The sequence below is a fragment of the Coffea arabica genome, chromosome 1c (genome assembly GCF_036785885.1).
Source record: "Coffea arabica cultivar ET-39 chromosome 1c, Coffea Arabica ET-39 HiFi, whole genome shotgun sequence".
Classification (NCBI taxonomy): domain Eukaryota; kingdom Viridiplantae; phylum Streptophyta; class Magnoliopsida; order Gentianales; family Rubiaceae; genus Coffea; species Coffea arabica.
In genome coordinates, this window is record NC_092310.1 from 49,011,811 (window position 1) to 49,038,438 (window position 26,628).

Consider the following 26,628-nt stretch of genomic DNA (forward strand, 5'->3'; position numbering starts at 1 on the left):
CCAACCCAACAAAACACATAACCCAATTGATCCAACCCATCTTTTAAAATTAATGAGCTAATTGGGCGGATTATTGGGTTTGGGTTTTTTTGCCAGCTCTAGGAGGGGGGAAAAACACACACACACACAGACATACCCTTTGCTGCTACTTTTAAATCAAGAGAGAAAGTCTCTAATTTTTGTAAAAGCCAGGGGGAAGGTTAGTGTAATTTATCCTAAAAGAAAAGAAAGCGAAGATAAGCAAAAGGAAAAGGAAAAGGAAAAGGGGGAAAAAAAAAAGAAAATGAAGAGGCAGTTTTGTCCTTGACTTTCAAAATGGAGTGTAAATTGATGATAAACGGAAATTTTAGGGGACAAATTGACAATGAATTAGCATGCGTGACCAAATGACGGGCCACGTCCTCCGCCCAGAGCCACACAACTTGAATTTGCCACTCCGAAGTCCAAAGTATAAATGTTCAAGATCTGAAGTTACTGTTCTGACAAATACAGAAAACGAAAAAAAAAAGGATCTGAAGCTGTTCCATTTTCTGAATTTCTGTTGAGCAATCAGCAATCCAATCCTTCAGCTCAGATGGGCTCCTCGAATTACTTGTATTCACTCTTGGAGACTCTAGAAAATCCATAAATCGAAAGGGATCTAGATGTTGTTTGGCTTACGGAATTCAAACCTGAGCTCCGGCTTTTGAGAACATATCTTCTGTGCGCTAGAGAATGGAGCAGAGACCTGAAACTTTCAGAATCTCATGGTAACAATAGTAGTGAACTCGCAAGTGTGAAATCTTCAATGTCTGGACTTGAAGCTGCCATCAATGAGTGCGCACAGGAGTTGCGATATTCTTTTCTCAGATCAAAACGATGCAGAGTAGGGAGTAAAAACTTGATGCTGATGCTGCTGGATGTTGAATCGACCATCAAAACTTTGAGGCAACAAATTGGTGATCTGTTCATCACTTTGCGGAATTGCTCGTTCTTACAAACCTTCTGCCGTCCAGTTGGAGATGAAGTGACCGAACTTGTTGATTCCGTGCTGAAGAATCTGACGGATTTTGTGAGAAAAGTAGGATGTGACGATCGGGTTCAGGTTTTGCAAGAACCAATCAAAGACCTCCATGACAAGCTGAGTTTCTTGCGAAATCTAATTCGGTTCGTTATATTGCGAGGTGTTGCTGGTGAGCAGAGACAGTTGGTTGATGTCCTATCTCACATCAAGATTGTGGCAGTAAATGCAGCAGGCCTCGCTTACATGTACTGGGATGATGGAAAGGATGGAGAAATTTGCAACCAGCTGCAGGTTAGCATTTCCGAACTGCTGCAGAAGGTCAATCCCATTCATGCCCAAGTCCGTGAGATTTATATCCAAGTCCTGATAGCTTCAAATTCGTCATGGTCTTCATATGCTCTGACTGATGAGATGCATAATCAATTATTGGGGGATACTGTTGATTCTCTCCTTGGTAATCTTTGGGAGGCCTATTTGTTGTTTGGCATATCCTCAGGGAAGGCAATTTGATTACCCTTGTACACTTATAATTTGGTAATCCTTTGGCTTCAGACTATTTGTTGAAGGATAAAGTCTTACTTAAATCAAGATTGGTTGAATGTTAGTGGGTCTTTGTTGGTGTGGTGGCAAAGATTAGCTGCTTTGGCGGAGTTCTAACTTCACATCTGAAATGTGAAATAATTTAAGACTTCATCTTCAGCGTGTGTTTGTGTAGGTCAGTGTACAGGTAATATTACTAGTTTCAAAGTGTAGGTCAATGCAGCTTACCATGCCTGAGTAGATCTATCTGTTATTTGGCATAAACTCCTGGAAGGGGAATTGATTTGTTTCATTACCTTCGGTGACCCTGTGGCTTGGTGGATCTGGACTATTAGGAGCTGAAATCTCTAGCAACAACTCCCATTTTTGGGTTTGATATTTATTGTATGTTCACCCCTTTATAAGCCTGTCAACGGGTCGGAATTTGATCAGTACTTGCTTAATATTTTTAGATACAGGTATAGTTACAATTCCATTTGCCCGGACCCGACTTGGGCCCGTTTATGCTAATACAAAAATAGGTCGAATATGGAATATTTGGTTCTGGCCCAGACCGTTTGAATAAGTAATTATTTTGATAATATATTTGAGTATTTAATATTTGTTTGGATCTTTTAGAAATTATAATTTGTAGGCATTAGAGTAATTATCTAAAATAATTTGTGATTTTTAATTGAAATTTGTGGTGTGCAATTAATGTTTGTTTAAAGAGATATTTTCTTCATTTTTTCCCCTAAATTTTTTGGTTGGGTATGCCTGACTTGTATCGGAACCTGATGGAACCCGAATCCGAAATAATAAGTTTGAGACCCATCAGGTATTTAGGTTGACTCAGATACAAATATATATAGTTTGTTTGGATTGTAAGTTATTTGGGATATTTTTACTGTAGTACTTTTTGTGATGTGATATATGTGAGATAAAAAGATAATTGTGAAGATAAAAAGGTATATTAAAAATTGTAATGATGATATAAATAAATAAAATTTAAAAAATAATTAATCAAGTTCAAGTCGAAAATATATTCAATTTCGACCCGAATCCGATCCGTTGTTAGCCTTGCCCGTCTATTAGGACGCTGAAACGATAATGTCAACGGCTGTCAGAGTGCATATGCAGGAAAGACCACATCAGCGTAGACTTCAGCAGCGCTAAGTAACAAAAAGTCACGATTTGTAGATTTGTAGCTTCGGCTTGGGGGAGCTGTTCACCAGCCGCGTCTTCTTGCTAGATTTGACTAAGGCAAACAGGTGCTTGGGACGATGTATGTCGATAAGATGTGCCTATTTCCTTTTCCTGGCCAATAAAGAAGGACCAACCGGGAAGGATTCATGTATCATTTCTCAAGTCCAAGTAAAGCCATTTCATTGTGCCTTTCCAAGAAAGCACAATGACTGATGGTTGTGGTTTAATAATGGTGGAATAGTCATTAGGAATACATGTTACCTAATGCATTATTTAATGTTTGTCATTCTGAAAACACGAAGATAAATGATTTTCAATTTGTAGCCTTCATGTTCCCCCCAGACTTTACTCCTTGAGCTTAGCAATACAAGTTGTTGATATTTTAAGGAGATCATAGTGACCTTTTTGTTTTCGTTTGTTGATTACTGTAGGTTAAGATGATTTCGAGATGTTTGATTAATTTTTCAATTTCTTGTTCTAGTTTAGTGGTTAGGGAAGGGAGATTTTTAGTTCAATTTCTAGATAACTATGAGATTTTTGGTTCAATTTCTAATCCTATTTTAATTTTTTAAATACCGAAATTGAGTAACAAATTCAATGTATTGTCTCCAATCACAATTTAATTAATAGGGACATTAGTCAATAACTATGAGATTTTTGGTTCAATTTCTAATCCTATTTTAATTTTTTAAATACCAAACTTGAGTTTCTTTTAGCTTTAAGCCTTATTTTGGCCAAATACATGAGCAAATATAACCTAATTTTGACTCCTTACAAAGTTCCAATGGAGATAAGGGGTATACATTAGAGTTTAAGGGCCAAATTGTTATTCAGGCTCAAACTCATGGGGTCAAAGTGTATTTAGTGAGTCCACACAAATCATCGGACGGTTGTCGACAAGCCGCGCTACACTAAAGAACCAGGAAGTCATCATCAAGACGTCAATGGACACGCATTTCCAACTTTTACATTTTAATTCAATTTTTTGCAAGTTATAAATGAAAGTATTTTAGTTAGGGGTGAGCGATTAGGTAATTACAGAATTACCGACCAATATCGATTTGAATTTGATAATTTGAAGTTGGTAATTCGGAAATTCGATCGATAAATCGATGATACCGAATTAGTAAGAATTAAATTAAGGTCGAAAACGATTTTGGTGTTTTTGAATTCGGATTTGCAGAATTCGAATTTATTTCGATAAAATGGTAAAATAATATCATTTTCAAATTCGAAATTTTGAATAAAATTTAATATGAAATAAATATGTTCGGATGTTTCATTGATCAGATGCCACATTATTGTTCTCCCGCGTCATTAGTACTAAAGATTCTGTGCAAAAAAGCAAAATGATTGCTTGTCATTATTGTGTCCAACTTGCCATTATTCCGCTTTTGACTAAGTTTATTAGTTCTAAACTTTTATTTCATTTTTTGAAATTCGGTTAAATTGGTAAATGTCCGTTTTGTAAATGGAAATTAGATTGAATTCGAATTTGATAATTTCTATTTTGAATGCGAATAAGGTCGAATTTTTTCAGAACCATTTATCGAAAATTACCAATTTCAAACTACCGAATTACTGGCTTTCAAATTCGATGCTCACCCCTAATTTTAGTCCATAGCTAGCATCATATTACACGCAGCATAACATCGTACTTGAATAATACAAAATAAAATATAGGCTTAATCACAAGTCAATGATGGTTAAATAGTAACTTACCCCTTATGATTAGGAAACATACAAATTATATCTTGCAGGTAAATTATTATATAAGTTAAATTTTCTATGTATGAGAGGTTTGAAAGACAGTCGTACCATTAGATATATAATGATTTGATAGTTTCATAATCCGGAAGTCGTGGTATTGTATTTTTTTTTTCTATTAAAGAGTTTTGTAATGTCTGAGAAATGCTGAGACAACTACAAATGTAAATTGTTATAGAAATTATATAAATCATTTGACTAAACAAATGTTTAGTTACTTATGATAATTTATGGTATTGAAAACATTTTCTTAGAGAATACCAATATGTTTTTAAACACTGGTAGTATGTACATGTAAAAATTATTGGTATTTTTCAACAATTAAATACATACTTTTATATTTTTAATAAAAAATTTATATATTTAGTAATTATGCCTTATCACACAAAAAAAGGGAAAATCATATATTTATACATTTTTCTTCTTTTGGTCCTTATCAATAATCCGTTTGATGTTTAAATATATACTGGTGTTTTCATGATAATGTTTCAATGTCTTGAATTATCATAAGAAACTAAAATATTTATTTAGTAAAAATAATTTATGTGATTTCGATAATTATTTACATCTGAAGTTGTATCATCATTGTTTTTTTTGACACCACAATGTTCTTTTATAAAACGAAAATATAATAACATAATAGTTTCCTAAGGATAAAACTGTTAAAACAGAGTATGACCGCCTTTTCACACCTCATTCACAAAGAAATTCAACCCACATCTTTGGCAATTTGTCTCTATGGGACGACAACTTGCATAATCTCTCATTACAGGAAGCAATTTGTTATTCACAGGAGGTAACTTGCACTTGAGCCGGAAATATAATACGTACGAATTGTATACATATAATTTGTTTTCTTCAATAGCATTAGAAGTTCTAAGCAAGAATATGAATTCGAATAAATCAAAGAAGCCAGATTCATTTGTTGTTTAGTGGTTAACAATTCAATCTTTGACGCGTTTCATTTGCACCAATCATGTGTACCGTTGACCCTATCAATCAATTAAGCATTAAGCATTAAGCATTAGTTTAGTTTCTCGAAAACGGCCCAATCATGTGGGGAACTTGGGATTGGTTGGGGCACACAATCGCTTTACCTGCTTCGTTTTCACAAGTATTTCCATTGGAGAAACTGGGGGTTGGATGGATTCAGTCACATCACATATTGAGAGGTCGAGAAGACAAAATCACTTCTGAGAGAGAAGGAATTCTGAGAGCAATAGAAGAAGAAAGCAGATGGACTTCAAGACTTGCATCTGTTCAATCTTGGACAAGCTGCAGTTGGTTATGGAAAAGAGATATTTTTGCCAACCTCATCATGTTTTGCAAGTGCATTACCTGACGGTGGAGTTAAGACTGGTGAAAACATTTGTCCTGTGTTCAAGGAGATTGGCGTACTCTTCCGGAGTTGAAGACTCTGTTCATGGAGAAGCTTACAGGTTTTACAAGCTGCTTCTTGGGTCAGAGGATGGATTGCCCCCCAGCGACTTGGCTGCAGCGGTCTCTGGTTTCCGAGAAACTCTAATGGATTGTAAACATAAAATAAGCGAAGCGTATGTCGAGATGTTCTAGTTGGTTACGCAATCCATTGCTGGGGCAAGAATCCGACGGAGAATAAGAGAATACCAGCCCTGGAATCTGTTGGATCGCTTAGTGAAGCCCAGTTTTTCATCAGCAGACGAATTCATGGAATTCTTCCACTCCTTGCTGGAGAATGTTAAGGACGTTATGGAATGTGGTTTAGGATGTTGTGGAATGCTGGAAACCCTTCAAGAGAAGTTGGTATCCCTTGACAATTTGATTCAGTTTGCCACGCTACGAGGCAAGGCCCCCCGGGGTAGTGAAGAAGCTTTGTGGAGCTGTGGTTCTATCTGCAGCACATCTTTGTTATATTTACTATTTGTTTTTAGATGATGGTAGTCAAGCATTTGATGAACTTAGATTGAAGATTACTGAATCAGTAGAGAACATCAAGCATGCTTATCAGCAAGTCCGTTTGGCTTGCTTTGGCGTCTTGCAATCTGGATCATCTTCGCTCATTGTGTCCACCCAGACCGATAGGTTTATAGTGGGGAATTTTGTAAGTTCACTTCTAGCAAATCTATTTGAGTTACTACTAAATTCTCCTTCCTGTTTTAATAGATCTCTTAAGCATCACTTGAAGATACTCTACGAGGGGCTTCAATTCCTGAGCATCATTCTCCAAAAGCAGCAAGAGAAGTATGATGGACTACCTCGAAGAACCAAGGATCTTATTGGAGCTGTGGTCGAAGATGCTGCAATTGTAATTTTCTCACTTTATCAGAAGAAAATCCGAGAAGCTTCGACCAAGGAAACAGATGTTAAGCTCTTTTGTTTACTGTACAAGATTAAGCTTATTAAGGCAGAAGTTGAGGAACAGCATCCTGTCGATTTAAGGTTTAACTTTCCTACGACCAGTGAACTGGGGTTTATCGATCTTCTCCTACAAAAATTGAAGGAACTGGCAAGCAGTAAAGTGGATCCACTTGCTTTTGCTAGGGATGGAGCTGGCTTCTTAAAAACGTACTTGAAGAAGACCGAGGAAGATTCCCGAAGGTCTTTAAAGCAGGAAGTTCCAAAAGGGCTCCGATTACCTTGGCTGAATGAGATGGAGCAGCACGACCTGCAACACAAGCTCCAACTTCAAAGATTGAAAAAAGATATTTCATTCTTAAGATCATTTTTGAAAAATTATTTGGAGCAGCACAGCCGGAAAGACAATCTCAACCTTCAAACAATGCAAGATGGTCTTTTATTCTTAAGATCGTGGTTGGAGAATCATGGGGAGCAATGCAATCAGCACAAAGAACTTCAAGCCCTTTGGAGTCGTGTTATAGAGGTAGCATATGAAGCAGAGTTTGTTTTTGACTCCTTAATAGTTGGAGATATATCATTTTATTCCCTGCTATTATTTGATAAGATCACACAAAAAGTTAAGCTTCTTAAAGGTGAAGCCCTGAAGATTCATGACAAAAATTATGTCTTCAAATCCCTGACAGCTATCACAAGGTAATATTTCAGCAATAAATTAGTGGATGCTGAAATTAGCACTTCTATTTTGTTAATGACATTCCAATTGCTTTTGCAGTTGTTTAAATTGTTCCCCAACAACAAGAAGCAAGTGGAGTGGCAGTAACAAAGAGCTTAGTACTGATCATGGTTCGAAGTCTCGGCCGAGACCGAGGCGACTCGGCCGAGTCGTCACCGTCTCGGCCCCTACCGATACGATACCGTGACGAAACGATATCGAAATACTTGACTCGCTGAGAAATCGGCCGAGTCGTCACCGCGAGGGATTGACTCGGCCGAGTCACTCCGAGTTATCCCGAGTCAAGACGAGAAATCAGCCGAGTCACACCGCGACGGATTGACTTGGCCATTTCTTTTGCTATTTTTAATTATTTTTATTTAGCATACTTTTTTATATTATTAACAATTTTTAGAATATTAAATACTTTAAAATTGGCGTCTCACCGAGACCGCGACCGATATTCCGAGACCGATGTGGAACGTTCCAGGCCGCGACCGCGACCGTGACCGTGCCTTTTAACCATGGTACTGATAGTGCTACTCAAATTGAAGCTGTGGTGGGTTTGAATGAGGAGGTAGAAGTGATAATCAATCAACTTAAAGGAGGATCAATGCAGTTGGACATGCTTTCCATTGTGGGGATGCCTGGGATAGGTAAGACAACTCTGGCACAAAAGGTTTACCATGATCCTTCAGTTACATCTCACTTCCATGTTCGTGCTTGGTGTTGTATCTCTCAAACATATAGCAAGCGAGATCTGTTGTCTGAGATTTTGGCTTGCATTGATCAGAAAGCTCAATTTTCTGAGATGAAGGAAGATGATGATTTGGCTGATATAATCCGTAAAAACTTGAAGGGAAAGAAATATCTCATATTTCTGGATGATGTATGGGATATTGAGGCATGGCATACTTTGAAAATATCGTTTCCTGATGATGCCAATGGAAGCAGAATTCTCTAAACAAGTCGGGATCATGAGATTACTGGAAATCGTCATGTTGTTCAGCTACTTACTGATGACGAAAGCTGGGAATTACTACAGACAAATGTGGCAAATGCTAGAGAAGAAGTCTACCCTCCAGAACTGAATGTTCTTGGGAGGAAAATAGCAAGAAACTGTAAGGGGCTGCCTTTATCAATTGTCATCATATCTGGAATTCTTGCTACTCTAGATCAAGCTGGTTGGGTGGAAGTCTTGAATAGCCTAAGTTCAAACATAGTTTGTGACACGGATCAATGCAAGAGTATACTGGAATTGAGTTACATACATCTACCTGATCATTTAAAGCCATGCCTCCTTTACTTTGGAGCATTTAGAGAAGATCAAGCAATTCCTACCCAGAGGTTGAAGTGGTTATGGATCGCTGAAGGATTTGTTCAGAAGAATGAGTCAAAAAGCCCAGAAGAAATTGCAGAAGGCTATATAACGAGTCTAATTAAGAGAAGCTTGGTTACAGTTGGGAAACAGAGATCTTTAGGCGGGGTCAAGACCTGCCACATTCATGATTTGTTGCATGTGTTTTGCAAGGGAAAAGCCAAACATATAAATTTTCTACAACTGTCTAAGGAGGCGTTTGATGGGCCACACCACCTACGTCGGTTATCATACGGCTCTGATCTCAAGTATATTGCAAAATCAAGGATATTTTTTACCCGTATACGCTCTCTGCTGCTGCGGTGTAATTACTTCAGCAGTAAAGACACGGACTATATGCTATCTTTTGTTTTTGTCCTGAAACTTCTTAGAGTCTTGGATTTGGGAAATACGGAGATAGGCTATACTTTCCCAAGTGAATTATGCTTGCTTGTTCATTTGAGGTACTTGGCAGTAAAATTTCAAGGCCGTAAGCTGAAGATCCCATCCTCACTTGCGAACCTTTCAAACTTGGAAACTTTACTTCTGACGGTACATTGTTTTGACAGAGCACATTGTTTACTGCCTGATGCTTTGTGGAACATGCAGAAATTGAGGCATCTCCATGTGCATGGTGCTTTCATTGATATTAGGTTGGCCAATGACAGCCTTGACAGCTCCTCCACTTTATATGATTTAGCCACCTTTTCCACTCCAAAGTTTTATCTGGGGCAAAGCATGGTACAGATGATGAGAAAGTTTCCAAATGTTCGTGAACTGAAATGCCGTTTGCTAGAATCCGAAGAATCTACTGGGGAGAGCAACGCCATTGCGGAAATGGGCTTTCTGACTCAACTAGAATCACTAAAGCTGACTCTAGGTAATGTGACAGCACATCATATTGAATTTCGTCTCCCCTTAAATCTTAAACAGCTGACCCTTGAGTACTTTCCTTGGAATATGATTTCCACAATAAAAGAAATACATAATCTTGAGGTTCTTAAAATACTTCAACCAGCTGATGGAGTAGAGGAATGGGACATGGAAGACATGGAAGAAGAGGAAATCTTCCCTAAACTCAAATTCTTGAAATTGGAATCCTTGCAGACAGTCAGGTGGAGAGGCTCAGGACATCATTTTCCCAGTCTTGAGAAATTAGTTTTGGAGCGTTGCAAGGAATTGAAAGAGCTGCCTTCTTGTTTATAGGAAACATTAACTCTTCAATTGATTGAGGTGCGTGGATGTCTACGCTTTACTGGAGATTTTGTTCGAGATATCAAGGAACAACAGGTGGACTACGGAAATAAGGATCTGAAAATCCTTATCTCGCGTGAAATTGGTCTGAGTTAAGGACACTCCTTCACGGTCCGATTGAGTTTCAAAAGGATAATCTGCCATAAGGGTGAATATTCTGTATGGCTTTGTTTATAATGACGTGACCTTGTTGCTTTAATGCATACATATGATGAAAATTGTTATTGAACAAATAAATGTAGTGCTTGATAAATTGGTTGTGAAAAAGTTGATGATTAATACACCACCTTTTGGCAGATGACTATAATCAAGTCTATAAAGTATCTGTTGATTCCATTTTGCAGAATACAAACTCAGGATCGTGAAGTTGTGTATCAAAACATGTATCACAATAGCTTTATCAGAAACTGGTAATACAATAGCTTGTACTGATGCTTAGTCAAGTGTGTTGTGTCATGGAAGACGGATGCTATGAAGGTGATGGTATGTGCATCTGGGGTACGTATCATGTGTTGTGCTATGCTATTAGCTTGGACCTGTTCTGCTCACTGAATGAACTTTTGAGATGCTGGTCTGTTTAATTTGTGCTATGAAAGGTTGAGGAGACTTGAAAGTGGGAGCTGATTTGTACATAGTAATGCTTCATTTGTATTGGTCTGAGCAAATCAAATCCATCCATCAAGTATTGGTTTGCGCCATGACTAGTTGCCAGAATAATGCAATTTCTACTTCAACTTTCTAGCATCAGAATAGATCAATTTGGTTAATAAGTTAAATTATTACTTATTACTTAGTTGTTAAGAGTAATTTCACATTTGGTGTTTTTTGACTAGTGCAACTATTTTGAATTGTAAGTATTTTTTTATTGAGATTTGTTAAAAATAAAATAAAAATTGTTAGCAAAAAATTATGTTGATTTGTTTCTTCTATACTTTATAAATAAAGAGCTCATAAATGAAGAATCCAATCCTTCAAGACAAGACTTTATTATAAATCATTTTTTTGCAACTAAGTACAAGTATTGTTTCTCAGTTTATGCTCTAAATTCCAACAAAGTCGCATCAAAACCAACACTAATCCACTTGGTTACATTCATAGTAGAATTTTGGGTCGGAGACAGAGTACAATGAGGGTGAGATGATCTTTACGTTGACACGATCCTTGTCATTTCTACGATCATCTGCCAACTTCCTTCCGATTCTCTGCCGGACTGCCGGTGGTTGGTCCGATTACAACAGCATCGGAGATATATTAATGTTATCCTGCCATGAGAATAACTTAGGTTTCTTGATCAATGTGGCTTGTGGAAGACTGCTTAATTTTTTAAATTTTTTAAAAATAAATGTGTTTACATATAAACCACAATTCACTTGATTTTTAAAGTGAAAGTAGTATTATGTGACCCAAAAAAAAAATAAAAGAAGGAAGAGGGATTTTGTGATCAACCATATTGTGTTTGACGTGCTTTTATGATTAGATTCAGATTAATTTATTTCTGTTCTTCATTGTAGGAATTGTATAGGTAGTAGAGGAATAGCTTTCTTGATTTTAATATTCTGACTTCAAAGAGAAAACAAAAATGACCAGTTGATGGTTGGAGATGATTACGGATTAAAAATGTTTTCAATACTTAATTGTAACTATCTGCAAGTCATGAACGTATGCATAACCGAAAATGATAAAATCTTTTAGTAAAGAAATTTTTTTTATAATCTCCTAATTTTGTCATTAAACTTTTTATTTAACCAAATTAGTCGTTAACACCTTAAGTTTAACTAAATAAAACGTATAGTTTTTGGACCAAAAATTGCATTTTTTTAAATTAAGAGGCCACAAGTGTACTTTTATACTAGCTGAGTGACCCAAAAAACAATTTTTTAGCTATTAGTTCAGTTAATCATTTTGACTAAATAAAAAAATTTTAGTAACCAAATTAGAAAATTTTCAATAATTTAATGACTATTTTTTATCACTTGCTCTAAGATAAAGAATCCGGCCGAAACTGATAGACCAAGAATATGTGGTAATACAAAAGTGGTTGTTGATAAGTTCCATTTGGAATTTCATCACATGACATCTCAATTTTCGGTGCGTTAATGGACCGAACTGCTGTAGAATGAAGTCTTCGGTTGAATAATACATCTTCCATAGAATAACAATAATGTTTGCTTTGCTATATTACCCTCTATGAATAACAAAGAAACATTTTAAAGAATTAATTGCAAATACCCCCTCAAAAAGTATCTATTTCTTGTACTGTCTTAGTGTCTCCAATGTCCAATTGAATAAATCACTCCTTAAAATCAAATTGAGAATTTACTTTAATTTCCGAAAATCACAGAGTTTGTGACTTTGCTATTTTCCTCCAACAAACTTATATGCATATATTTTGTTTATTATTATTATTTTTTTTTAGTGTAAGTGGGAGGGTTTGAACTCGAAACCTGTCACTTATACTTTCTCCCCCCAAACTATTGAATCCATCCCTCTCATAACAAACTATGTATATATGTTGATTTTTTCCTCTTAAAAAAAATTCACTATGGATTTACAGTACTCTATCAGAAACCTTTTTTTGTTTTCTGGCCACAGACTCTTTAATTAAATGAATTAATACTTTTAAATTTTTTGGAAAGAGTTGGATTAGATGATAAAGTGTGAGAGATTGTACGCAGTGTTTTAAGATTCGAATCGGACCAACTGGTTGACATGATACCAATCCAACTTAATCTATAAGAAACCTAAAAGTTAAAAAACGAGTTAGAATCAATCAAAATTAGTGAATCGAAATAAACCAATAAAACTGGTTAGGTCTGGTTTTTGGATTTTGACCTGGAACTTGGACCTTTTTTTCTATGGGCTGCTCACTTTTTTTAACGTTCTGTCAAAATCCAACAACTACAACTAATTGTCTGCTACTTCAATTAAGTTGGTTGATGGGCTATTTTTTTTTTCTCAAATTAAAATAAAAACCTTAGTTTAAAAATGACTAATCCAACTAAAATTTAAAGAAACCCTTAATTTTCTTCCTCCTCCAAGAATCTTTACCTCTAGGAGCCATTCTACAAGCTCAACTCATCTTCTCTCTTTCCCTTTTTGTTCTTCTTTCCCTCTTCTCTTCTATCTTTTCTTTTATGTTATTTATGATGAAAACGATAATGAAGTTGAACTCGGTAGATAAAAAAACACACTTGTTTTCCCTTTCATCTTCCATCTTTCAGTTTCATATTAATGATTTTTTTTTTCTGTTTTTTGGAGTTAAGTTTACAAATCCTATCAGATTTGTTTTTTAGTTGGGAGAGTTGGGGTATATATAACATATTCTTAATTTGAAAAACATATAAAACACTTATACTTGCCTTTGGGTCTCAGTAATCAGGCTTGTGATGTCAAATTACTTGAACTTTTATTTTTGAAAGATACAATAAGAATCAATGGTATCTTGAGATATCAAGTACTTTTAAACTTACACACAACCAAGAATGTTGAGCTCACTTTCATGAAGCCTTTTGAAAAATGATGAATGCATTTTGGCCAAGAGTAACCTTGAATGATACATTAGCTTCCATCTTACCAAGAACGGGGCATGAACAATTACACCTCTCTTGTTTTTTGCTAAAGTGCTTGACTAACGACTTTTGACAAAGAATAACTTGAACGGTGCATTTGTTTCAATCTCATTGAATAGATATAAAAGTGCCTTAACAATTATTTGGCCTGATTGCTTGAGATACTCTATGGCAAAGATTAGCCATAATGTAACTCTTACTTACATATTCATTACAACATAAACTAATGTTTAAATTGTACATTCGTTGCATTGAAAGTGTACAATTGCCATAATAAGTGACATTCGTTTCATATGCATATTTCTAGTATAATGGTGTGACCAATTGTGAGCCCTCAATCCGTGTAGAAGTGCAATGCTTCGTTGCCAAAAGTTGAATTCTTTTGCATTGGAAGTTGCTTGGGATTTTCACTTGCCTTATCTCGAATAAGCAAATTCTAACGCAGTCTTCATGGAACTTCACTTGCTAGTAATTAATATCTTTGTTATGTGGTGCAGCTGGAGCAGGAAGGAGGACATGTGGCCACAGCTGTTGAGTGCTACGTGAATGAATATGGGGTTACAAAGCGAGAGGCATTTGACGAGTTTAACAAACAGGTAGCCAATGCTTGGAAAGATATTAATGGAGAATGCCTCAATTCAAATGCAGTGCCTATGGCCGTTCTTGAGCGAGTTGTGAACCTTGCAAAGGTCATAAATCTGTTATACAAAGACGAAGAAGATTGGTATACCCATTCTGCGACCAAGCTCAAGGACACCATTACCACTGCGCTTATAGATCCAATCCCAATGTGTAAGTGAAGATCAGATGGTGAAACTTCAGCAGTTAGTTTTACTTCATAATATTAATAGTATGTTGGGCGTCGTTTCTTGCTAAACTCAAATGCCACTTGCTGAAACACACAATAAAAAAGTGGTTGGGCCACATTTTTAGCCCGCCAAACGGGCCGAGAGCAAGCCCGCATATATTATAGGACAGACCAAACTTTCTTAAGGACATGCGACATTGGATTATTTATGACAATGTCACATCTAACTGCTGAAGTATGTCTTGTGTGCAGCCTTCTAATTGTAGTTCACAATTTTCTGAAACCTATCCACAAATGGGACTCAACCACTCCATCAATCTGATAAATTATAAATTCTGCACGTGTATATACATCAACAGGAATTTCTTTCAGACTAATCCATGTGGCTGAGTTCAACCTGTTCAGCTTCGTAGCAGATTTCTATGCAATAGTATACTAAGAAAAAGTGTCTCAGTAAGCTGCATAGATTTTTCTGGGAAATGTTTGTTTGTAGTATGTGATGGAAATTAATGCAATCTACATTTCTAGGTGCTTGCATCATCTGCTTTAGTGTGACAAGTAAACATTACTGTTGATTGGCTCCTTTGTCATGTTTTTGCTTTCTTGCTTGATTTCTCCTTAAGTTTCTCCGTGGTTTTTGATGATTCCTCTGTCAGGGACAGCAGAATGCCCTGCCATCAGTCCTTTAATTTCCCTCGTGCAACTAAATGAAGCTTCACACCAAGACAGCTCCCAGCCTCCCAACTACTGCTCTTTCTATTGCCACCTTCGTATTGATTTTTTCTTTTTTTCTTTTTTTTTTTTTAAATTTACCCAAAGCAAGGTGAAGGATCTAAATAATTTATTATTCGGGTGGAAATTTTAACATCAGTAAAAGATGTAGGTGCACGACATTTGAACATTCATCTGGTTTGATTTGGTTGATTTAAACTAAGATTTTCTCAAACTAATGTGAAGCGTGCTTGGGTTTTTCTTGTTACTTCAGCGGTTAAGTGAGAAAAAATGTCCGAAGTTGAAGTTCATGTGCAACCGGGAAAATAGATACTTATGAGAAACTTGACAATTTCAAGCATGAGGCCGAAAGAATACATGAATTTGTTTTCCAAGGACTTGTGTACCTGGAGAACATCAACCAAAATGTGTCATCTATAAGAGCAAATCTATAAAGGAGAGCTAAGACAAGATACCTTTAATGCATACATAAGACTGATTAGTAGCTGATCAGGCAACTGAACCCCCAGATCTGAAAACTGTAAGCGGCACTAGAATGACTCTCTGAGTATAGACTTAATGGATTTGGATTACTTCGCACACCTTCTGTGCTTTTGACAAAGGTTAAAAGTCTCTGCTTAAGTCTGGAGACATTAAACATTGACAGACTCAATTTTTTAAGTCAGAAAGTCTTGATTTTGTAATTTGGTGGCTTTTCTCTAGCAATGATGTACAAGACATTTTAGGTGACATTTTAGGTGACGCCGTTACGAGTGACTATTTCCGTTACTTTGACACTTTAATCCAAACCATAAGGGGGTTATGTATAGCTTTTGAAACTATAGGGGGGTTATGTGAAAAAACGCTAAATCACAGGGGGGTAAAGTGAAATTTGCCCTGAAATGTAAGCCTTTTGTGATGGATATCACTGTGTATTGGTTATGAATATATTTGGAGGTGAATTTGATGAAACCATGTTGCCTAAAAATTTTATCATCTCAAAAGTAACACGATTTATTTTAGGAATTTTTGGATGTTTCAAAGCAAGAATTTGGATCTTAAATTGTATATATATGTGTGTGTGCATCATGTTGCATTGAACTTAACATTACGTTTGGTATAAGCTTTAATTAAGTTGAATTAAGACTCAGCTTACAAGCCCAACCTCAACTTATCATTTTGAAATAAAATGGACAAAATTAAATAACTGCAAATAATAATGGTGAATTCTAAATATGAACATTATCTTCTTTTTTTTTCTCTCCTTTATTCCTTAATCATTCTTTTTTCTTTAGCTAAACCTAGGGAATATATCATCTCTTCAGGTGTTTCAACTTAGGGATGAAAATTGTTAAATTTGCAATGAGACTCTTAAATTAAGTCTTTTTTTTTTTTTTTGAGGTGTAGGGCATAATCTTTTGCCTAATTGGTGTGTCAGTTGTCAGTGTAAAATAGAAAGCTTTGGATTTTGGTCCTAACTCTATACAATAGATTTGTATAAAATATAATAAAAACTCAAATGCAATAATATGTTAATCGTCCATTTTATGACAACATAATCTGTATACCCTTAACTACATGCACTTGTGATGCGTTTAACACTACTATTGCTGTAATCATTTCTTAACATGACTTTTAAGTAATCCTCCATTTTTATATTTTTAGCATTTTAACCATAAATCTAATTAATGGCTGCTTTAAGCATGTACGCTTTCTTGGCACCTAAGAAAATTGTAGCCCTGCCCAATCTGACAAAAGCTGCTGTCCTAATCTGCACTAATAGCCACAAAACCAACGGTTACCCACTGCTACCATGAACTAGCATAAAGCCAAAGGGTAATATGCTAAGCACTTCTGATATTGTATCAGGAAGCACACGAGATTTGGAGTACTGGTTGAAGGCCTTGAAGCAAGAAACCTTCATATCTTTGGGGGAGGGACAATCCGGCACCTGTACAACCACATAATAGAGAGAGAGATGTCTGGTTTTTATTAGACAATTGACACTGTCTAATTTTGCAAATTATAACAAGATTAGCAGATTTAGTTTATGCCTAGGAACCCGAAAAAAAAATTGACAGCGGTAATTTATTAATAGAGAAACTAATGGCACTTTATTACCAATTAAATATTTCAATGTCCAGTCAAAACAGTCTTCGACATTTCAAACACAAATTATAATACTACCTAATATCAGAATGGATAGGTCGATTAGACATTATATCTTTGGTAATTAAGCACAAAAATAAGAACTCGAGCCTCCTTTGATCAGAAAACAAATCATTAAGAAAAAAAAAAAAAGAACAAAAAGTTGTTGAATTTTATCCTCAGGTTAAGAGCATCCTAAATCAAATATTCATATTGATCAAGCCAAGAACCATGTCCTGTCTTAAAGCAAATTTATGCATTGTTCTGCTTAATTCTTTTATTTGTTACAACCGGCTACTAATTGCATAGTGGATCCTTTGCATAATTGATTTTATGTCATGATCTTTGGATTAGGTTTGCTTATTACTAATATAGGGTATCACAAAGGTAGATTAAGGGTTGGGTGAGGTCCATTTCAAATTTGATGCTCAAGTTCGCTTGCAAACATCAATTATGTATACAAACATAAAAAATTGTTTACAAATGATATTTTTGTGTGTATGATAAAATGAATACTAATCTTTCTTAAACATGGTTTTTTTTCTTTTTGTACATGTTTTTATAAATGCCTGTCGTATGGCTTACCAGGAAAGTGTGAAAATTTAATGTCCTGTCCAAATCTCACAAAGGGTTTTCCTAGTCCCAACATTTTTTTGCTTCTGGTATAATGACCAATATTGCTGGTCAGTACATATACTCCTATTATGCTCACAGGGGAATGAAGATTAGCTATTCCTAATCCAAAGGTAGAGGCGAATTCTGTACAAATTAATGTAATAGGAGGGCTGAAATTTTGGTGGAGTCAAGATATTTGCCGTTTTCATAATGACCAATATTGACCCATTCTTTTTTCTTCTTTCGGCTTGGTCTTGCAACATTGCAATAACGTCAATAGAATGCAGATTTGAAACTAAAAAAAGGTTACTAGGAAAACATATGATGGGAAATTACTTAAAACTATTCAGGTATGATTTCTTTAGCCATGGAATTTTATAGTCATTTAAAAGATTTTTATTGGTACATTTGAAAATTCACACTCAAAACTTAAGATAAAAAAGCATAGTGCCACAAATTAAAAAAGAATGTCTGAAATTTCACCTAAAAAATGTTGACAAATTTATGTTAATAAAAGTTTTAGAAATAATACTTTCTTCAAAGCAAAAACTAAAAAGAAAAGAAAACTAATTAAGTTGAAACACCTGAAGGAATGTTTCCCTAGGTTTAGCTAAAGAAAAAGAATGATTAAAGAAAAAGGAGGGAAAAAAAACACATTGTTCGTAATCAGAATTCACCATTATTCTTTGCAGTTCTTTAATTTTGTCCATTTTATTTCAAAATGAAGTAAATTAAGCAGTAATTATATCTAAACCTAGTTCACCTTCTCTATGTGGTTATAGGTTTTCTCTCATCAAGAATAAAAGAGCTGTGCTGCATGTTTTGGCCAAGGACATTGATATCAAAGAAAGTATTCTTGATCAATTCTTGTTGACATAAAAAACGGAAACCATGCATTCCATAATAAGGAAAATTTAGTTACACCCTTTCTTTTTTTCCTTTTTTTTTGGGTCTTGGGAGTTTGATTGTCTACAAATTAACAATACATCATTGACTGAGTGTGACTTTGATACAAGTAAGGTGGCAACATACATGGTTGGAGATTTTCTTTTGGTGTTCACGTCCTCGGGTTGCGTTAATGTTATCAAGAAACTGCGTAAACACTTTGTATATTGGTTCCTAGTAAACAGCATAGGATTACTTAATTTGAAACAGGTTAATTTGAATTAATTTCTTCATTCATCAAAACTAAAAAGAAAAGGAAAATATTCATATTCTTGCATGACATATTTTCCTTTCCAGTTAACAATAACCAAAGTGAAAGCTTAAAGCAATTTGGTCTCTACGGTTGTTTTTTACTCACTAATTTGCAACCCTAGATGTGTCCTTTCCTAAGCAAATAATTCACCAGGTCTGAAAAGTATCTGTTGATGGCTTTCATTTAGGGGCACAGAGAGGTTCAAATATATGTCTCTTTTTCTATTTTTTGATAGTAAACTTCTTCTGCTATTATCGCTTCAAAGTGGTTGTTAGTACACTTGGGGAAAGGGGGCAGCCTCTTTTGGGATCCAAAGCCACCCTCCCTCATTCAATCTATGCCAGGGTACTGTTATGGACCCGTAGACACCTAAAGAATCAAGCATAAAGGGACTTGGTATATATCCCAAGTGATTAATTAGTAATTAGTCTAACTAATCGTGAAATCCCCAGCTAGATTTTGATTTTCATCACAGTAATCAGGTTTTAGGCTAGCTAGTCCCCATCGCCCTATGTACCTAACTGATTATGTTGAGAAAAAAACATTATGCAGTAACAATAGTGTATTATATGGGCAGCAAATTGTGTAAAAAATAGCATGTGATAATGGTCAAATTTGTTTAACAAAAAGATAATGGTCACAACGAGTGACACCATCCACACACACATATATGTATATGCATATATTGCTGTAAAAGATAACGCAGTGAGTATTTGATGTGATTTTTCTTTTTTTAAGGGCAATGGAATTTGAATCTTAAATCATATTGTAAACAGTAATGTTTGAGTTGCATTTTCAACGATAAATTACATGTAAACCGGGTGTGTTACCATTTACGCCTGAGCTTTTGGTTAGGAAAAATCTTTTGCTTGAGGGAAAGTTGAATTTGAAAATTGTCTAAATATATCAAAAAAAATGGAAAATAGTAAGACATAAGTACGGGCATTCGTATGATAATTTTTGTTTGCTGGTTTTGTCTACTCTTTGAGACTTGCATGACGAATAATATGTATGGACCATTGAACTCTAATTTTTTTTCTTTTCTTTTGTAACTCTTTTTTAAACGGGAACAAAAGCTCTTTTGATATATTATAATCTCCTTTACCAAGTATTCAAACTACTTGTATGGAACCTACAATCCATTATGATAATTATACAAATAATAGAAAATATTTTAGCAAATTTGATTACAGCAAATTAGATGCCAGTTAAAGTTTGATCACATTAAAAAAAACAATTTTATGACATAATACACGAATCTTAGCTTGATTAATTTGATCAATTTGACTATCTAGTCCAATTGCATTCTAATTATTCTACTTGTAAAATATTTCCATGAATCAATGATGATTTGGAAATGAAATGATAATGAGAAAAAACGAAACAACCCTTCTGCTTCTATAATTGTATCATTTTTTTCTTTTTAACCACAAGATTTCTTGCTTTCAAAGAGCCATACGATGAATCAGAATTAAGCAATTGTGAATTGAATTACTTAAAAATGTATTTTTTTTTATTTAATGGACAGATATCCCTTCTTGAAATGAACCTACAAACTACACGAAATTACGAGTGAAATGTCTTGTCACTTTAGTTATAATTCTTTGTTACTTATTAAGTGTATTATAGTCAATATGAATGCAAAATTGCAAATAAGACATTCTTTGCTGCTTAACCTGAAAAAAGGACTGGAAATTGTGGTAGACTACCAGTAGCAACAGCACCTTTCAAGGGATAAGCAGGTTATGCCGTCACCAATGGTAACAGTACTTATGGTGCAGACATAACATAATAAATGTAAACACGTATGTAACAATATAAAATAATACAATAATATTTTTTAACATATTAAATTTGATGCCCAACACTTAATCTTCATCATGCATCTAACCTCAGAACACTTCATCTCCACCTTCAATTTTACCCTTTCGTTGATATTACGACCACAGAGGACTCCAACCCCATCTTTAAATGAGCATTTTAATAGGCGGAAAGGTATCTTTTGTTCCTTGGTAGGAAAAAGGAAGGGAAAAAATGATTTATCAATTGACGTGGCTAACCAATATTTTGTGCTGCATTAGATATGAATTATGATGTGAAAATATCAAATGCTCAAAAAGATAGCAATTGGTGTGGATGCCTGCCCTTCAGGGGGAGTGATGGGGTGGGGAATTTTCCTCCACCTTGCACTCTTAAATGGGCATGTCCCCTATTTTTATTAATTAAATATAAATTATATAATTAATACATTTATTTTTTCCATGTTTTGTTAGGTTAAATTATTATTACTAGTAGTGATATTAGTTTTTTCTAACAATAGTAACATTAGTAGTAGTAATGATATCATTAGTCTTTTTTAAATAATAAAGAGGTGCTAAGAGAAAGAAAAAAGAAAAATTTGCCAAAAAGGGGAATAAAAAGGCATACCCATGAGCACTTATGGGAAACGGACAGGGGCAAAGGGCGGGGCAGGAGTGGGGGAGATATATGGCAATGTCTCCCCAATCTCTAATCCACCCCGTTGCTATCCCTAAATATTCATGTTCATCTATATGTCAAGTTTTTTAATTTGTGGGGCAATTCAAAATTGAATAAAATTTTTTTGATACTAAACCTCTTGGTCAATTTAATCAATCAAATCAAATACAGAATATTATATTTTATTCAGAAAAAAACTTAGATGGTCAAAATTAGTTTTTGATGCACTTATTTGTAATGATGTTCACTTGTTCTCGTAAAATATTAGACAATTCTATTGGTATCTCCCCTCTATAAACACCTCAACCCTAACCATCATTGCTACTTTTCAGTCGGTAGCCCCTACTACTATTGCTGTTGCATCAATTTGAGCACTTAGTTGCTTCTTTCTCTTTACATTCCTTCTGTCTTGCCACACTACCATCACCACATATTTAGGTCCTTTCACTGTTCTCATCTTTGGCCGGTTTTGACTGTAAATCATTCTTTGAAAAGCTCAACTCCATGGTTGGTAAGAAGTCATTTCATAGAAGTCTCAAACCCAGGGAGTTATGGTGGTTGCCTTTCTTTGAAAAGCTAAAAAATCGTTACCTTTCTTGCATAAAGTTTTTCCCCGAGTTAAGAGTATTCTAAATCAAATATTCATAACATCAAGCCAAGAACCATGTCCCGTCTTTAAAGCAAATTTATGTGTTATATGAATCCCTACTTGATTCTTTTATTTGTTGCAACTTGCTATTAATTGTGTAGTGAATCCTTTGTCATAATTTATTTTTGTTTTGTCTCATACACGTAATTTTGAATCTTTGGTAAAGAAAAAATCAAATATAACAGAAGAATTTATTTCCCATCTAAGATGAGAGTTCCAAAAAAAAAAGAAAAGAATTCTCCATGTCCGCTATTCGAGTAACCTCTCTCCGGCGATCAGTGCTGCCGCGCTCAAGTAGAAGAACATAATACTAGCCAAAGATTTGATATTTAAACTCGTGATGCCTACCGAAGCAACCAAAGACAACCAGTTGAGAAGCGAATGAATGCCTGGACCGATTTCCATGTGCATAACCTTGAAGCATTGGGTAGTGCTGTAATAATACAACATGATAATTTCTCCAGTGATTATCAGCATGCTAAATAGCAGAGTTATTCCATTCATCGTATAGCGGCCTATATGGTTGAGACTCAGCTGATTGAAACATGCTAGCGCTCCAACGGTGCAAATCATCATCGGGAACCACCATATCTCTCGGGGATTCTGAAAAGGTTTTTTGGTTTTAAGGGATCGATAGAGGTTTTCCGCCGGCACTGCACATTTTTCCAATAGATCGATTGAGGACTCCGTTAGCCATGTTTAGGTAATAACAAAGAGAAGAAAAGAAAGAGAGGCTAGGGAGTTAAGAGATGATGAGACGAAGAGTGAAGAGATGCTGGGGAGAGAAGCTGGTCTGGATCTGCTCTCGCTGGCTGCATTATAAAGACACATGTCCAGGGAAATTTATTTGGTTCATTCGATGTGGAAAGTTCCCTTTTCTACCTACAGTAGGCAGAAGCAATGCAAGGAGACCAACTGTGTTATGTGGGGACACACAAAGACAAACAGCAAAAAGATGTACTAGGCACTGGCCGATTGTGCGAGGGTGAAATGATGCAATACATTTTGAAATTACAACAAAAGCTCTCTTAAAAATTTGTTCATCATCTAATGCCCCATACTTATATTTGATAAATTAAAATAGTTAATTAAATATTCTATTATAATATGAATAACTATATATGTGACGATCCCACCTCCCCCTAGAGCGTACCCTAGGATTTAGTGGACTGTCTGCCCAACTCTCGTCAGGACTCGCTCACGTACCTTAAGAAAATAATTTACAACCATAGAAAGGAAATGAAACAACAAATCCCAAGTTTAGAATATTCATTAATGCTTAAATTCAGTTCCAAGGCTCATACATACCCAAATATATCAAAATATTTAAAATTCAGGTACATTCAATCCTAGTCGGGTACTAGCGCGAGTACAATCGCAAAAAGTCAAAAAACTAGACACTGCTAGTCTGTACCAATCCTTACGCCCTCACTCGTACCTCCTGTAAGGAAAACAAAAACTAATAGAGTGAGTTAAAACTTAATGAGGTTCCAAAACATCATGCAAACCCAAATAGCAAGTTGACCATGATTTAAAAACATAAGTATCAAAATAGCGAGCATATAAAGTCAAGAAAATGAGCGATAACACTTCATAAAACCAATCACTGGATATTTACCATTTTCAAGTAAAGGATACAACCGTTATTGCAAAATAGCTCCGCCATAACTTGATCAAGTAGTAGTTGACACTCCGTCAACTTTTCAGTAAAATAACCAGTTCAATAGTGCCCCACTTAACGCCAATCTCCATCCATTATTCAACCCACTTACCAGGTCCGAACGCCAAGATAAACACATGTGGTAATATTCGAGCATACTGATTAGTCGAGAAGATAACACTCCACTCGACAAAACAAGAGACCCAGGGTTCGTTACCTAATCGACCAAACCCTTGCCGGCTCGACTCGAATAACTAGCCACAAGGTTTCTGGAATTGCAGAGAGTGCTCACGTCATACACAAGTATATCAAATCAATTGCATTCAATGCACAGTAACAAGTTACTTTTAGGGCAAGTGCGATAAAGTACACTCTTACCCGTCCAAACAAGTCAAATATCGTCAAGTCAAATCACATTGGTAAAACATGTAAAAACAAGTATCGAGTACAATCATGCACTTGGAAGCACTCACCAAAGACTTAGTGCTTGTCAAAATCACGCTCAGGTACAACTCCTTGGTTGAAGTCCAATTTTGCGATAAAATATCATTTAAGAGTTTAAATTTCACTAGGGTTCGAAACATAGGAGTTTCACTTCAAGAAAATCAAGTAAATGAAACGTGTTTAAGTAGTAGTCATATGACTTATCAAACTCCAGAAAATTCATGCTCACTTTTTTAGTTTCGATAAAGAAGTGATTTATACTTTTGAATCGAGAAAATCATGTTTTTAAGGGTCGCTACTTTCACTTTTTAAAGGGTACGAGTTTCGGAAAAAATTTTCAACTTATGTATCTCTTACTAAAGAAAACTCTAATACCATAAATAATCGAAACTCGTTTCAACCTCAAGTCATCGCTCAAGTCTCGAGTTCACTCGCCTAAATTTCGAGCGAAAATTTGGGCAGCATTTCCCCTATTGTCTTACTTTTTCCATCCAAGTACAACTTGGATTCACAAGCCAACAAACTTCCAATCCAACCACAAGTGATAACCAACAACATACATCTATTCAAGGCTTCAAAACCAACCAAACAAACCAAATAATAAACTTATCACCATGGCTATCAAAGCTGAAAACCAGTTTAAAGAAGAAATTATAAGTGATAGATTTGTCATCTTTCGGTATTTTGGTCATAACTGTAGTTAGGTATATCGGATCGAGGTAAATTTAATGGCGTTTCAAAGGTAAGACATAGGCCTACAACTTTGATGAAGGCATCAAACCCCAATTCAAACATTATTAGGGTCGAAATTGGCAAAAATAGAGACATAAAAATTCTGTCAGCGCCAAAACAGGACAACTGAACAGTTTTGGTAAAATGACTATAACTTGGAGTAGGAAAATCGAAATTGAGCTCCGTCAGCGGCGTTTAAAACTAGATTCATAGAAGTTTCCAACGGTATAAAAATTAGGTTCTAATTCATCTCCTACAACTACCGATAAGCTCAGGAAATTGACTAAAATTCACCACCAAATGCTGAAAATTCAACTTTCAACTCTAAAAAGTAACAATCAAGCCATTAATCACTTTACCAATTTCATATCCAAACTCAATAACATCATTTACTAGGTAAACAACAATAATCAAAGCTGAAAAATGCAAACCCTAGTTGAAAATTTCACTACACCATCAAAAACTAGAAAATCAACCATAACAAACCAAGATTAAAAGTTTCTATGCCAAACTTAGCAAGATTAAGCAAGAGAAAAGGAAGTTTTAGCCTTATTCCTTCCAAAAGCTTTCTTGAAAGTGAAGAACCAATCACTATCTCCCAAGATTTTCACCACTCCTAGCTTTCTAAGCACCAAGATAAAACTTTAATCGGTTCAGTTTTATTGATTTCACTCAAACAAGGTTTGATTCAAGATTGCAAATGAAAAGCTTTCTTCACTCTTTTTTTTCCTCTCTTGTTCTCGGCCAACCAAGAAGAAATGGAGAAGAAAGTGAGCCAAATAGAAGATAAGAAGAAAAGAAAATTTGTTTGGTCAAAACTAGTTGATTTCCGCCAAGTGTCACACTATGGTTCCATCTCATTTTTTTGTTTTTTTTCTCTCTTTTCTTGGGTCAATAATTTTGGCTGCTAGGGGGATATTTTGAGGTTGATTTTTCTGAAATAAAAATAAGAAAGTTAAGATAATAAAGTAGTGTTCAAGTGGTGCACTCAATCGGTAGTAAACAGTGCGTATCGGTTCAAGGCTATTTTTCTTAATTCTCTCGTACTTGCATTTTAACTTGTAATTTACTAACTTATTATTCTCATCCCTAATCATCCACTTTCTCTTATATATTACTCACTTTTATCTATCAAATTTAGTATACACACCTCACCAATAAATCGCACTATCAAAATACCCAAAAATCCTAATTTATCTTAACTATAAAATTAAGGGTAAAACTCTTATTTCTATTATATATTACAATTATCGAGGGAGTAAATTTAGTAGAAAAAGGAATTTATAAATGAACTTATTCAAAATAAGAGAATTATAAGAAAATATAGGTGAATTTTCAAGTTCTCACACTCTCCCTTCCTTAAAAGAATTTCGATCTCGAAATTCATACATTTATTCGTAAATAACTCATAATATTTTTCTTGCATGTCTGTTTCTAGTTCCCAAATCTCACCATAAGCAA

The 26,628-nt window shown here is 35.2% G+C and overlaps 2 protein-coding genes across 2 annotated transcripts; both read left to right on the forward strand.

The window, feature by feature from the left end:
- Positions 1–5,731: 5,731 nt before the first annotated feature.
- LOC113741678 (uncharacterized) lies at positions 5,732–9,081 on the forward strand. Its single transcript, XM_072047154.1, has 3 exons — positions 5,732–6,048; positions 6,302–7,525; positions 7,605–9,081. Exons 1-3 carry the CDS (start codon positions 5,732–5,734, stop codon positions 7,750–7,752), a joined length of 1,689 nt encoding a protein of 562 aa, XP_071903255.1. The 3' UTR covers positions 7,753–9,081.
- Positions 8,158–14,524, forward strand: LOC113741687 (putative late blight resistance protein homolog R1B-16). Its single transcript, XM_072047156.1, has 4 exons — positions 8,158–8,448; positions 8,554–10,011; positions 10,108–10,191; positions 14,222–14,524. Exons 1-4 carry the CDS (start codon positions 8,158–8,160, stop codon positions 14,522–14,524), a joined length of 2,136 nt encoding a protein of 711 aa, XP_071903257.1.
- The last annotated feature ends 12,104 nt before the right edge of the window (positions 14,525–26,628 follow it).